Here is a 14940-nt window from a genome sequence, read left to right as displayed (position 1 = left end):
GCCACTCATGATAGCCAGGAGGATTGAGTACCTTGACTAGGCCAGGTGGTATCTGCACCAGGGTAAGGAATGCTGGGCAGACACATCGGTGTCCTATGGGACATTTCTCTACTGTGTGTGTCTGTGAGTTTTGATATAGCATAAAATCTGTAAAGCTTCAGACTGGGCTATGAGTATATTTCTTTGTAATTAGCCAATCAACAGATACTTACTGAGTGCCTACTATGAGCCTGGGTAGTGACCTATATCCAGGGTATATGGTGATGAATGAAATATGCCACTGCTCTCAAGGGGCTTATACTCTGTTGGAGAATTTAGATGCTTAAAAAGTGTGAGTGTGATGAATGTTGCAAAGGAGATATCTAGGGTCCCTTGGGAGTGTGTAACTGGGGGTGGGGTGGGCAGGCACCTAAAGGTGGAGCGGAGCTAGTGGCCTCAGAGAACATCAGTGGGCCCTATTGACCCGGCTGTCCTGCATGACCTTCACACATATCTCACCAGCTTTGCCTGCCTTCAGGCCATTGAGTGCAGCCATGGAAAATGAGTCATAAAAATGCAGCAGTTAGGTAACAAGAATAGAAGGAGATGGTCCTAGCAGTTATTTTCAGGAAAATTCAAAACCCTACCTTACTAGCAGGCTTGTCTGACCTACAGAATCTGAAGAACCTATTTTTGACTACATGAGAGTATCACAGGAGTAAGTGATGTACCACTTTAGGCCCTGATCACAGGTCAAGGCTTCAGTAAAGACTGACAGGGAAAGTCTTTCCTCCATCTTGCATAGAATTTTTAACAGTGGTCTCACTGATCACCCTCTGACAGCAGAGTAACCCAAAGTCTGTGATAAATAGTAGGCATATCATCAGGAGAGAAGAGAGAAGCAAGTACAGTCTTCAACCTTTACACCCATTTTGGTGGCATTTTTCCTTAGGAGACCCAACTGATGATCTGATCTGGTGTGATCTTGGCAACTTGCTCTGATTAGCCCAAAAGTAGTCCCCATGTGGAAATAGGTCCATTTTGGGACTGAGGGTATCCATCCCCTACAGCAACTACCCCACAACTTCTACCAAACACTGTGATGATTTAATTCATAAGAATATGGTTTAACTATAAAACAATCAAAAATGTGGGTATAAAATATTTTAACAAGGAATACAGGCTATCATTGGCAGCCTATTTATTCCCACAGGCAGTAGCTAAAAGGATAAAGTGCACTATTGAGAGGAACACATAGGAACCCTGGTCATATCAGAGGGGCCTTTGGGTTACCTGATCCAAAATCTTTGCCCCGGAACCAGGTGCCTGGAGTTGAATTCAGTTTCCTTCAGTTCCACGTGAGGGAGTTGTTTAACTCTTCTCAACAATTTTCTACACAGATTGTAGAAATATGAGGGGAGATGGTTATTTTTCTATAGGCATCAGTTTTAAATTCACAATGATTTTACTTTTTATATTTATTACATGTGAATGGGAGAATTTTATCCAACTAGAATGGATTGGACGCTGGGTTATATTTATTAATAAACAAGTAGTATCTTAAAAAATTCTGAAATGTGATCATTGAAAAGTAATCTCTAGTAAAGAGTTAATTACAAAAGCTATTCTATTTTTTTTTTTTTGTGGTACGCGGGCCTCTCACTGTTGTGGCCTCTCCCGTTGCGGAGCACAGGCTGCAGACACGCAGGCTCAGCGGCCATGGCTCACGGGCCCAGCCGCTCCACGGCATGTGGGATCTTCCCGGACCGGGGCACGAACCTGTGTCCCCTGCATTGGCAGGCGGACTCTCAACCACTGCGCCACCAGGGAAGCCCTACAAGAGCTATTCTAAAATTTATTTTTGTTTTTAAAGTATTTTCTAACCTTTTAATTTGTTTTTGCTCTCCACTGGCTACAGTTGACTTGGATGCTGTCCCAAGCACTAAAGTACAAGACCACAGAATGGTAAGAAAAGTTATAATTTTTCAAGCCAGTTTTTGGGTGATAGAAATTTTTAGGAGTATGGTGAGTATTCCAGTTTTGAATTCTTCAGGAATATTAAGAAAGAATTTAAGACTTGTCCCATCAGTGTAGTGGGTAGCTAAAGAGATATTAGTGTAATATGTAGAGGAAGCATGTTGTAATGAGTAAGAACAAGACTCTAGGGCTAGGCTGTTCAAGTTGGTCTGTTTTTAGCTGTGTGACTTCAGGCAAGGTATTTAATCTTTCTTTGCCTCAGTTTCCTAATCTGTAAAGTGGGATGATAGTGTTTATCTCTGAGGGTGGCTGTAAGATTAAAATCAATTAATATCTGCAGGCACTTAGGGACAGGCCTAGCATGTAGTAATTTCTATATAAATGTTTATTAACTAAATAAAAAATAGCTCAAAGGCTGTTGTGAGGATTAAATGAGATAATATATTAAAAGCCCTTATAGGGCCTGTCCCATAATGAGTGAGGTCAGTTAGCAGCAGTAGTGGAAGTAAGAGTCTGTAATCCATGTAGTGGTGAGACCTGTCAAGAAGCTAAGCAAGGTAAGGGCACAACTCTTATCCTGAGGAAGGGACTATCGAGCAAAGACTGAACAAAAGGAAGGGGATGAGCCAGTTTTCATTCAACAAATATTTGTTAAATACTTACTGTGGACCAGCTAATATTCTAGGTGTTTGTGGGCACAGGAGTGAACAAAAGGAACAAAAATCTTTGTCCTCTGAGGGCTTACTTTCTAGAAAGAAGGAGAGACAATAGACAAATAAAATACTTAGTATGTTGAATCGTGGGGCTCTGGAGAAAATGATAGCTGGGAAGGGGGCACTGGGAGGACTAGAAGGAAGGGTTTACAGTCTGAAGGACAGTGAGCAGGGAAGGCCTCACTGTGAGTGGGTAACATTTGAGAAAGGACATCAGGGAGGTGTCGTGTGAAATATTGGGGGACACATCTGGAGGAAGAACCTCCCAGGCAGAGGCCCCGGGCAGGAGTGAGCCTCATGTGTACTAGGAGAGCGGGAGTCCCGGGGAGCCTGGACCTCCAGGAGCAGGGGTGGGTGGGAGCAAATGAGGCAGAGAGCGGGTGATGAGCAGCAGAGCCTCAGGGGGCCTTAGGGTGTTGCCTTTTATGCTATGAATGTGATGAAAGGCTTCCAAAGTTTTGAGCAGAGGAGTGACATGATTGGTTTCATGTTTTAACAACTGACTGCCATTCACTGAGAATAGACTGAGGGGGACAGGAGGCTACTGCTATAATCTAATTAAGAGATAAGGTGCTTTGGCCTGGAGTGGGAGCAGTGAAAGTCATAAGTGGTTGGATTTACTTTGAAAGGAGATAGGATTTTTGACATATTGGATGTGGGGCATGAGAGGAGTCAAAGGTGGACTTCAAGGTTTTTGGTTGGAGTTGCTATTTACAGAGATGAAGAAGCAGGAAAAATGGGTTTCAGGGTGAGGGAGAAGGTCAGGAACTTAGTTATAGTCACGGTAAGTTTGAGATGCCTGCTAGACAAATAGTTGGAGCTGGTGAGTAGATGGATAAGAGAGAGAGTTTGAGGAAAGACTGAGGTTGAAAATAAATTTAATCTTCCCCCACACTAATGATACAGGTAGTATTATCCCCATTTTCAGATTATAAAAGTAAGACTCAGCTAGGCTGTTAGTTGCCCAGCGTTACCAGTTGGTAGCTGTTGGTGCTTGGTTTTGAAGTGATAATGGTGATAACAACGTTGCAGTAGCAACACTCTGTACGTGCACGAGGTACCTGACATTTATTTGCTCTGAAGTTCACAAGGTATGCTTATCCCCATTTTACATAAGAGGAAACTGCTAGCCATGGCCACACAGCCAGTGAGCAGAAAAGCCCATGTCTGAATGCAGGCTGGACTCCGGAGCCCCTCCCTGTCCCTGTACCACATTGCTTGAGATGTATGGACACCTTTTCTGAATACCCTGTAGGTTTCTTTGTATGTGGCAGCCATATTTCTCAGTGAAAAATACTGAAATTTAACTTCTGGGATTTTGATCTAAATCCTGGATTAATAACACCATATTTTGCTGAGTAGAAACTGAGCATAAGCCAACAGTGTAACATGGCTGTTACAAAAAAAGCTAAAAAGTTGTGGGTTCACCTTCCTAGGAACTGGATTATATGGAAAACGCAAGGTGAAACTGGGGAAGAGTGTCAGGGAGAAGATAGGGCTGAGGTGGGCCTTGATCACTCTCTCCTGTGTGTGAAGAACTGTGATGCAGAAGAGAAGCTGGGCAGTGTGTATGCAGTGCTAAGAACAGCTGGTGACTATTAGATGCTATTATTACCATTACTGTCATGCTAGAAAGCAGACGTAGTCAGTGGGTGTTAAATGTAAAAGAATTTAGTACATGGAAGAACTCAGTGAAAGAGAAGAACTTTCCGATAACCAATGCTATGTCTCAGTGGAGTGCATTTCCTTAGAAATTAATGGACAGCTCTTCACTGGAGTATTCTAGCACATCCTAGAAATCTGGAAGGGAAGTGCAGGGAGGTGGTGTTGGGTGACTTTAGGTTCCTTCCAGTATGTAAGGTGACATTATTGTAGAACTCTCTGTATGTAAATTTCTTACCTCTAATTTGAGAGCTCATTACAAGCCCAACCCTAGCATTATTTTTTCGCTACTCCTATGTCCCTCACTATCTGTGCTATGCCTTTGTGACAGCTGCTGTCACAAGGGGCTCTCATTATCTGAGGGTATGCCTCTCCCCCATGGGACTGTGATCCACTCCAGAACAGAAACTCTTACTCATCTTTGTATCTCCAGTTCCTAACACAGAGGAAAATAGTAAGTGCACTAAACAGATTTATTGAGAGAATGAATAAATCTCGACAGTGGTTTAAAGACTTTTAAAGTGGGTTCACTGCTTCGTACTCTATTATATTTTTATCAGCAATAATGTAACTCTTAATAAAAGGTCTTTCCTGTATTTTCTGGGCGTTGGAATGTGGTGGAGGAGGGAAGCAGCCAGTTCTACCTCACCCTGTCCTCTTTTGCTAATTTTGGAGAGAGTGTGGAGACTTGTGCCTTAGTACAAATTTGCTGTTTTGCCACGCAGGACTAATAAAAATAGTCATTAATATATGATGTTTCTTTTAGCCCAGAGATGACACTAATGATTTCTTGAAAAATTCATTACTGGAATCTGATAGTGCTTTTATTGGTGAGTATATTTATTTTACCAACCTATTTCTTTAAATATTAAGCATTATTTATACTTGTGTTTTTCTCCATACTTAAAAAATCAGTACTTTACTCTTTGTTGTGCAAGATGGTAAAAAAAAAAAGGAATATTTTGTTTTACTAATAATCATCAAATATAACTTAACAAAATTTTCAAAATCAGATACTTAATACAAACACACAAATGAGTACAAGTAAAACTGGGGAAATCTGAATAAGATTGGAGGATTTTTATCAGTATCAGTGTCTTGGGTGTGAGGCTGTTGCTCCTGCCGTACAGAATGCTACCATTGTGGGGAACGAGGCAAACTGTACAAGGGGTCTCCCTTACTGCTTACAAGTGCATGTGAATCCACAGTTATCTTAATAAATATTTTAATTTTAACAAGCCATAAGAATATAACTTAGTCTTGAGAAGATATGTGAAGGTACATGTACTGCAATAGACACTTATAGTTGTGTACTCTGAACATAAGCATTTCTGCTATCCTAGGGCCATCAGGGAATTCTCCCTTCTACATGTTAGTTTTATTTCATGTCAATTATTTTATATTTTCAAGTGATCAACGTTCCAAACTAGCCTATATTTCTTTCTCAGTTTTTTCTTTTCTAATGAGTTTTTCTTTTGCAAGGAAGTCATAGTGTGGAGAGTGAGTAAAGATAGAGAAATCAGTAGGAAATAGGGATGGGAAGATAGCTCATTAGACGTCAGGGAAATGTGACCAGTTCCTGCTAATAATGAAGACAGTCTGGGGCACTCAAGACAGTGGCTCGGAATATTTCATTACATAGAGCTTATACTAGACCAAAGATATGCAGTCTGTCTTGATTAATGGTCACCACAAGCATCCCCTAGTCATGACTGTTGCCACTGTTCTGATGAGTGTGGGTAAGGCTGGTAGTGTGAATGGTTTCTTTTTTTTTTTTGAGAAGTCACAATCTGCCAAATACAATTTGAATAGGCCTACATCTTTTAAAGAAATTGAGAGGTGGGGGAAGTGGAGAAATGTTGGTCAAAGAGTACAAACGTTCATTTATAAGTTGAATATCTGGGGATATAATGGACAGCATGGCAACTATAGTTAATAATACTGTATTTTATACTTGAAAGTTGTTATGAGAGTAGAACTTTAATGCTCTTACCATAACAACAATAATAACAACAAAGTGGTAATCATGTGAGGTGAAGGATGTGTAAACTAGCCTTATTGTGGTAAACATTTCACAGTCCTCACATTGTGCTCCTTAAACTCACACAGTATGTCAATTATATCTCAATAAAGCTAGGAAAAAGCCCCAAATTGACTGTAATAACAATAAAAAAAGAAATTGAATCAATAATTAATAACCTTCCAAAACAGAAAACACCAGGCCCAGATGGGTTCAGTGGTGAATTCTACCAAACATTTATTGAAGACTTATACCAATTCTCTACAGCCTCTTCTAGAAGATAGAAATAGATGGAATACTCCTAACTCATTCTCTGTGGCCAGCATTACTCTAATACCCAAACCAGAAAAAGACATCATAAGAAAAGAAAACTGTAGATCAGTAGCAAATCGAATCCAACAACGTATAAAGAGAATTATACACCACGACTAAGTAGGATTTATACCAGTTATGCAAAACTGGGTTACATTCAGTGTAATTCATTCAAATATAATTCATTGCTTTAACAGGCTAAAGAAAAAAATCGTCATTATCATCATTATCAATAGATGCAGAAGGATTAAACAAAATCCAACACCTTGTTCATGATAATTGTCAGCAAACTTAGAGGGGGACTTCCTCAACTCCCTAGAGAACATCAACAAAAAACCTACAGCTAGCATTTAGTGATGAGACACTAGCAACTTTTCTGCTAAGATAAGAAACAAGATGAAGATGTCCCCTCTTACCACTCCTCAACGTCATTATGGAAGTCCTAGCTAATTCAGTAAGGCAAGAAAAGGAAATAAAAGGTACACAGATTGGGAAAGGATAAATAATACTGCCTTTGTGCACAGATGACATGATTGTAGGAAATGTGAAAGAATCAATCCCCCACCACCAGAAACCCCCCCCCCGCATATTAATAAGCAGTTATAGCAAGCTTGCAGAATACCAGGTTAATACACAAGTCAATCATTTTCCAATATACCAGCAATGAACAAGTAGAATTTGAAATTTAAATGCAATATCATTTACATTAGCACCCCCCCAAAAGAAACATGTAGATGAAAATCTTACAAAACATGTACAAGATCTATATAAGGACAACTACAGAACTCTCATCAAAGAAATAAAATAACTAAATAAATGGGGAAATATTCCATGTTCATGGATTGGGAGACTCAGTATTGTCAAGATGTCAGTTCTTCCCAACTTGATCTATAGATTCAATGCAATCCCAATAAAAATCCCAGCAAGTTATATTGTGTATATCAACGAACTGATTCTAAAGTTTATATGGAGAGGCAAAATACCCAGAATATCCAACAGAATACTGAAGAAGAAAGAACAGTCAGAGAACTGACTTTCTATAAAGTTACAGTAATCAAGACAGTGTGGTATTGGCAAGAGAACAGACAAATAGATCAGTGGAACAGAATAAATACCCTAGAAATAGACCCAAACAAGTATAGTTAACTGTTCTTTGACAGAAGAACAAAGGCAGTACAGTAGAGAAAAGATTGGACATCTACATGCAAAAAAGTGAATCTAGACACAGACATTACACCCTTCAAAAAAATCAACTCAAAATGGACCACAGAGCTTCCCTGGTGGCGCAGTGGCTGGGGGTCCACCTGCCGATGCAGGGGATGCGGGTTCGTGCCCCGGTCCAGGAAGATCCCACATGCCATGGAGTGGCTGAGCCTGCACGTCAGGAGCCTGTGCTCCACACCGGGGAGGCCACGATGGTGGGAGGCCCACGTACCGCAAAAAAAAAAAAAAAAAAAACACCAAAATGGACCACAGACGTAAAGGAATCAGGCTCCCTGACTTCAGACTATACTACAAAGCTACAGTAATCAGAACAGTATGGTACTGGCACAAAAACAGAAATATAGATCAATGAAACAGGATGGAAAGCCTAGAGATAAACCCACGCACATATGGTCACCTAATCTATGACAGAGGAGGCAACAACATGTGATAGAGAAAAGACAGTCTCTTCAATAAGTGGTGGTGGGAAAACTGGACAGCTACATGTAGAAGAATGAAATTAGAACACTCCCTAACACCATACACAAAAATAAACTCAAAATGGATTAAGGACCTAAATGTTAAGACTGGACACTGTAAAACTCTTAGTGGACCGCCTGGAGGGGTGGGATAGGGAGGGTGGGAGAGAGGGAGATGCAAGAGGGAAGAGATATGGGAACATATGTATATGTATAACTGATTCCCTTTGTTATAAAGCAGAAACTAACACACCATTGTAAAGCAATTATACTCCAATAAAGATGTAAAAAATAAATAAAACTCTCAGAGGAAAACATAGGCAGAACACTCTGACATAAATCACAGCAAGATCTTTTTTGATCCACCTCCTAGAGTAATGAAAATAAAAACAAAAATAAACAAATGGGATTGAAACTTAAAAGCCTTTGCACAGCAAAGGAAACCATAAACAAAACAAAAAGACAACCCACAGAATGGGAGAAAATATTTGCAAACGAAGCAACCAACAAGGGATTAATCTCCAGAATATACAAACAGCTCATGCAGTTCAGTATCCAAAAAACAACCCAATCAAAAACTGGGTGGAAGATCTAAATAGACATTTCTCCGAAGAAGACATACAGATGGCTAAAAAGCACATGAAAAGATGCTCAACATACTAATGATTAGAGAAATGCAAATCAAAATTACGAGGTATCACCTCACACCAGTCAGAATGGCCGTCATCAAAAAAATCTAAATGAATGGTGGAGAGGGTGTGAAGAAAAGGGAACCCTCCTACACTGTTGGTGGGAATGTAAATTGGTATAGCCAATATGGAGAACAGTATGGCGGTTCCTTAAAAAACTAAAAATAGAACTACCATATGACTCAGCAATCCCACTCCTGGGCATATACCCAGAGAAAACCATAATTCAAAAAGATACATGCACTCCAGTTTTCACTGCAGCAGTATTTACAATAGTCAGGACATGGAAGCAACCTAAGTGTCCATCAGCAGAGGAACGGATAAAGAAGATGTGGTATATATATACAGATACAGTGGAATATCACTCAGCCATAAAAAAGAACAAAATAATGCCATTTGCAGCAACATGGATGGACCTAAAGATCATCATACTGAGTGAAGTCAGACAGAGAAAGATAAATATCATATGATATCGCTTATATGTGGAATCTCAAAAAAAAAAAGGTACAAATGAACTTTTTTACAAACCAGAAGTAGAGTCACAGATGTAGAAAACAAACTTTTACCAGGGGGTAAGTGGGGCAGGGGAAGAGATAAATTGGGAGACTGGGATTGACATATACACACTATTATATATAAAATAGATAACCCGCTGTACAGCACAGGGAACTCTGTAATGACCTATATGGGAAAAGGATCTAAAAAAAAAAGTGGATATATGTATATATATAACTGATTCACTTTGCTGTATACCTGAAACTATCACAACATTATAAATCAACCATACTCCAATAAAGATTAAAAAAAAAAAGGACCATAGACCTAAATGTAAAATGCAAAAACTATAAAACTCCTAGAAGATAACATTGGAGAAAACCTAGAAGAACTTGGGCATGGCAATGGCTTTTTAGATTCAATGCCAGAGCACAATCTATGAGAGAAATAATAGATAAACTGGACTTCATTAAAATTAAACTTCAGTGCTCTGTGAATGACGATATCAAGAGAATAAGACAAACCACAGACTGGAAGAAAATATTTGCAGAAGACACATCTGACAAAGGACTCTTATCCAAAGTACACAAAGAACTCTTAAAACTCAACAAGAAAAGAAACAACCCAATTAAAAGATGGGCAAAAGATCCAGACACTTCACCACAGACAGACAGATGGCAAATAAGCATATGAAAAGGTGCTCCACATCATTTGTCATCAGGGAAATGCAAATCATGTGTCATCAGGGAAATTCAAATTAACACAAGAGATACCACTACATACCTATTAGAATGGCCATGGGACTTCCCTGATGGTCCAGTGGTTAAGTCTGCCTTTCAGCACAGGGGACATGGGTTTGATCCCTGGTGGGGGAACTAAGATCCCACATGCCCCAGGGTAACTAAGCCTGTCAGCTCTGGAGCCTGTGCACCACAACTAGAGAGCCCACATACCACAACTGCTGAGCCTGTGTGCCACAATGAAAGATCCTGCATGCTGCAGCTAAGACCTGACACAGCCAAATAATTTTTTTTTTTTTTTTTTTTTTGCGGTACACGGACCTCCCACTGTTGTGGCCTCTCCCGTTGCGGAGCACAGGCTCTGGACGCGCAGGCTCAGCAGCCATGGCTCATGGGCCCAGCCGCTCCATGGCATGTGGGATCCTCCCAGACCGGGGCACGAACCTGTGTCCCCTGCATCGGCAGGCAGACTCTCAACCACTGCGCCACCAGGGAAGCCCTTAAGTTTTAATTTTTTCAAAATAAAGTTGGGGTAACAATTCTAAATGTTTTAAGTAATATATTCAACTCCATGGTCAGATAGGCTGTTGGCCCACTTTGAATGGCTATGATCCAAAAGAATGACAATTCCAAGTGTTGGTGAGGATGTGGGCACACTAGAACCTTCTTACAATGTGAAATGGTTCTACCTCCTCCAAATGCTAAACATAGTTACCATAACACCCAGCAATTTCACTCCTAGGGAATATACCCCAAAGGGATGAAAACATATGGCCACAAAAAGACATGTACATGAACATTCATAGTAACATTATTAATAATCTCCAACGAAAAACAGTTCAAATGTCCATCAACTGGTGAGTGCATAGGCAAAATGAGAGATACCCATATGGCATAGTATTACTCAGCAGTAAAAACAACAAAAAACAAACAGAAAAGAACTACAGTTGACCCTTAACAACATGGGTTTAACTACATAGGTCCACTGAAATTTTTTTTTCAATAAATATAGTACCTGTTTTTCCATTTTACAGATCTTTAAACTTAAGTGTGGGGAAGTCTGTGTTTGATTAGAGATCACAGTATTTGGAATCTTTAGAAGTAGGGTTTGAGTCCTGATTCAGTCCACACTGTTTCAGCTTCCTGCCCTTGGGTGAGTCATTTATCATTTCCTTTGTTTTTGAGGCAGATAGCAGTATGTGGATTTTCAACTGCACAGGGGGTCAGCATCCCTAATCACCATGTTGTTCAAGGGTCAACTGTACTGATACATGGTACAACATAGATGAACCTCAAACACATGCTAAGTGACAGACACAAAATATTACATTGTATAACTCCATTTATATGGAATCTCAGGAATGGTAAATCTCCAGACTGAAGGCAGATCAGTGTTCACATGGGGTTGGCAGGTGGGAGTAGGGAGTGGTTTTGCCAGTGAGCACAGGGGAACTTTTTGAGCTGATAGAAATGTTGTAAAACTTTGTAGTGACTGCGCAATTCTATAAAAATCACTGAACTGTGAACATTTATAGTGGGTGAATTTTACTGTATGTTAAATAACATCTTAATAAAGCTATTAAAAGACAGTCTTGGTTTAGTTCTGAATAAAACCATGTGAAATGGTGGATGTTTAAGGCTTCTCCCCGTGTGGCCTCTAGGTGCGTATGGCGAGACATATCCTGCCATCGAGGATGACGCCCTCCCTCTGCCGTCACAGCTGCCCTCTGCGAGGGAGCGCAGGAGGAACAAACTGAAAGGACTCGACTTTGTATGTATGATATGTCCTTTTCTTTTTTCAAGTTTAGGAACGAGAGGTCTGGGTTCTGACCCATGCTAAATTGGTGTAGTCCAATGAAGAGAGAACTTGCTCTGGAATAAGGTGGACATTGGTCTGAACCTAGGCTCTACCACCAAATACTGGATGACCGTGAGCAGGTTATTGGACTCAGAAGGTCATCTGAGTTACAGCATATCTGTAACATTCCTTTTATTGCTGAGTAATATTTCGTTGTATGGATATTCCACTATTGTTTATCCATTCAACAACTGATGGACATTTGGGTTGTTCACAGTTTTTCTGTTATGAATACTGCTGCTTTTAACATTCGCATACAAATTTTATAATGTTTTCATTTCTTTTGCTTGTGTGTGTGTATACACACACATACCTAAGAGTAGAATTGTTGGGTTACATACTAACTACATTTAACATTTTGAGGAACTGCCAGACTGTTTGTTTTCCAAAGTGGCTGCACCGTTTTACATTCCCACCAACAGTCTATGAAGGTTCCAGTTTCTCTACAGGCTGGCCAACATTTGTTAGCGAGTGTAAAGTGATATTTCATTGTGGGTTTGATTTGTATTTTCTTGATTAATGATGTTGAACATCCTTTCTTGTGCTTCTTAGCCATTTGTCGATCTTCTTTGGAGACAGGTCTATTCAAATCCTTTGTCCATTTTCAAATCAGGTTGTCTTTTTATTGTTGAGTCCTAAGTTCTTTATAGATTCTGGATACAAGTCCTATATTAGATATATGACTTGCAGATATTTTCTTGATGGTGTCCATCGAAACACAGAAGCTTCTAATCTTGACAGAGGTACAGCTTATCAATCTTCTTTTTTTGCTTGTGCTTTTGGTGTCGTATCTAAGAAACCATTGCCTAACCCAAGATCATGAAAGTTTCTTCTGTGTTTACTTCTAAGAGCTTTATAGTTTTTGCTCTAAAAGTTACATCAGTGAATCCACTTTGAGCTAATTTTTTCAAATGGTGTGAGGTATAGGGGTCCAAATTCATTATTTACACATGGATATTGTTATTCTGGTACCATTTGTTGAAAAGACTCTTCTTTCCCCTAGTGAATTTTATTGGTTTTTCTGCCCGTAAGTATAAGGGCTTATTTCTGGACTCTTCTGTTCCATTCACCTATGTCTATCCTTATGCCAGTACTACCCTGCATTTATTTTTGGCTGCATTGGATCTTCGTTGCTGCACATGGGCTTTCTCTAGTTGCAGTGAGCGGGGGCTACTCTTCGTTGTGGTGCACATGCTTCTCTTGTTGCAGAGCATGGGCTCTAGGTGCACAGGCTTCAGCAGCTGTGGCTCACGGGTTCTAGAACGCAGGCTCAGTAGTTGTGGTGCATGGGCATAGTTGCTCCGCAGCATGTGGGATCCTCCCAGACCAAGGCTCGAACCCATGTCCCCTGCATTGGCAGGCGGATTCTCAACCACTGCACCACAAGACGGAAGCCTCCCGTCTTGATTTTATAGCTGGACTGATTCTTAGCCCCTACGTTGCAGTTTTTTTCCTTTTGTGTTTTATAATTCCCCACCTTTATCCAGTCTGGCAGCATTTATATGTTATCACAAATGCTAACCCTTCATCTAAGCCTGCATGGATAAACATCAGGAGTTAGAATATAAATGCTATAGATTTTCATTTGTTTATATTATGTTCATCACACTATACATTTACCAAGGGCAAGAACAGGTTTTGACTCACTGGTTTATTCTGAACATATTTCACATTAATGATCGTTTCTTAAGTTCTCTTTTCTTAATTACAGGATAACAGTCATCCTAACGTACCACCAGATGGTCTCTCTTTAAAATCTGTATCCAGTGTAAATATCGATCAACTTAGAATGAGAAACGAGGAACGAATGCGAAAACTGAATGAACTTCAGGATAAACCTGTTAATACAGGTAAATGGCCAAGTTTAATAGCCAACAGCAGATTCTGTGAGAACTCTTAAACCTGCTTCATGGAAGTTTTCACTAATGGCTGAGGGACAGAGGAAATGAGTTTTGAAAGCCTTTGAGTTGTAGGGCCTAGAACACAGTAGCTATTCAGCAAAACCAGGACGAAGGATTAATTTTGCATCAGATTCTTTCTGCCAGAGGGGGTACCCTTTTTTGAGTGGATTCTAAACAGATAAGTTTCTGTGTATTAAATATATCCAGGCTTTGCTTTCAGCAGGGAAAATGTTGATCAGTATTGGCATCTCGCTTCCCTGCTGAAGTGAGAGATTATCAGAAGTCAACTTTAAAACCTTGAGTTCTTTGTGTAACACATCTATTATAAATCTGTAGTGCTACAAAGAAAACTTTTTTACCTTTTTACTTGGGCTTCTGTACATAGATATAAACAGAAAATAGATATTTTTTGCTTTAAGTCAAAGTATAGTCTTCTCATCATGCTGGGCGTTGGCCGTCTCTCACTGCTTTGGTGAACAGCAGGTTAAAGCTTATCACTGAGCACAGGCAGGCAGGATGCTTCCTCAGGCAACTAACGAGCTCCTCTGCCAGCCCTAGGCCACCTTCCTTATGGAGATGCTGTTAGTCATTAGGATAATGTGACAATATTATAGTAATAAGCCTTATTAATTAGCTTTAGCAAATAGCAGAGTGGTCTATTTGGACAATTCTCTTTATTGTGTTAAGCTACATTACAATAATTTTCTAATAGCAATTTTCTTAAGATATTTTTTAGATCCAATCTTTAATATTTGTTAATTTAAAACTATACTCAGTCTCTAGGAGTAAGCTGTCATGCAATCTGATGGTGGTAATTTCATACCAAATACCAGCAAACATGGTAAACTGATAGAGCAGTACTGTTCATATCATATCTGGAAAACTGTGGACAGTGGGAAAGGAATGCCTTCT

At 39.9% G+C, this 14940-nt stretch overlaps 1 protein-coding gene across 4 annotated transcripts in view; it reads left to right on the top strand.

Moving 5' to 3' along the window:
* The window catches only part of CSPP1 (centrosome and spindle pole associated protein 1), a 112489-nt gene that overhangs the window by 95805 nt on the left and 1744 nt on the right, over positions 1-14940 (top strand). For 3 of the 4 annotated variants that reach the window (XM_082675001.1, XM_082675000.1, XM_082675003.1), the window contains 4 exons: positions 1898-1944; positions 5098-5161; positions 11931-12040; positions 13839-13977. In XM_082675001.1, the coding sequence (XP_082531127.1) occupies positions 1898-1944; positions 5098-5161; positions 11931-12040; positions 13839-13977 (360 nt within the window). Of the gene's footprint in view, positions 1-1897; positions 1945-5097; positions 5162-11930; positions 12045-13838; positions 13978-14940 lie in introns of those variants that run through there. The other variant, XM_082675002.1, reaches the window with a different exon arrangement.

Source organism: Grampus griseus (genome assembly GCF_964374135.1).
Source record: "Grampus griseus genome assembly, chromosome: 17".
Classification (NCBI taxonomy): Eukaryota; Metazoa; Chordata; class Mammalia; order Artiodactyla; family Delphinidae; genus Grampus; species Grampus griseus.
The sequence above is the reverse complement of the archived record's forward strand: the minus strand, read 5'-3'. Positions and strand labels throughout refer to the sequence as shown.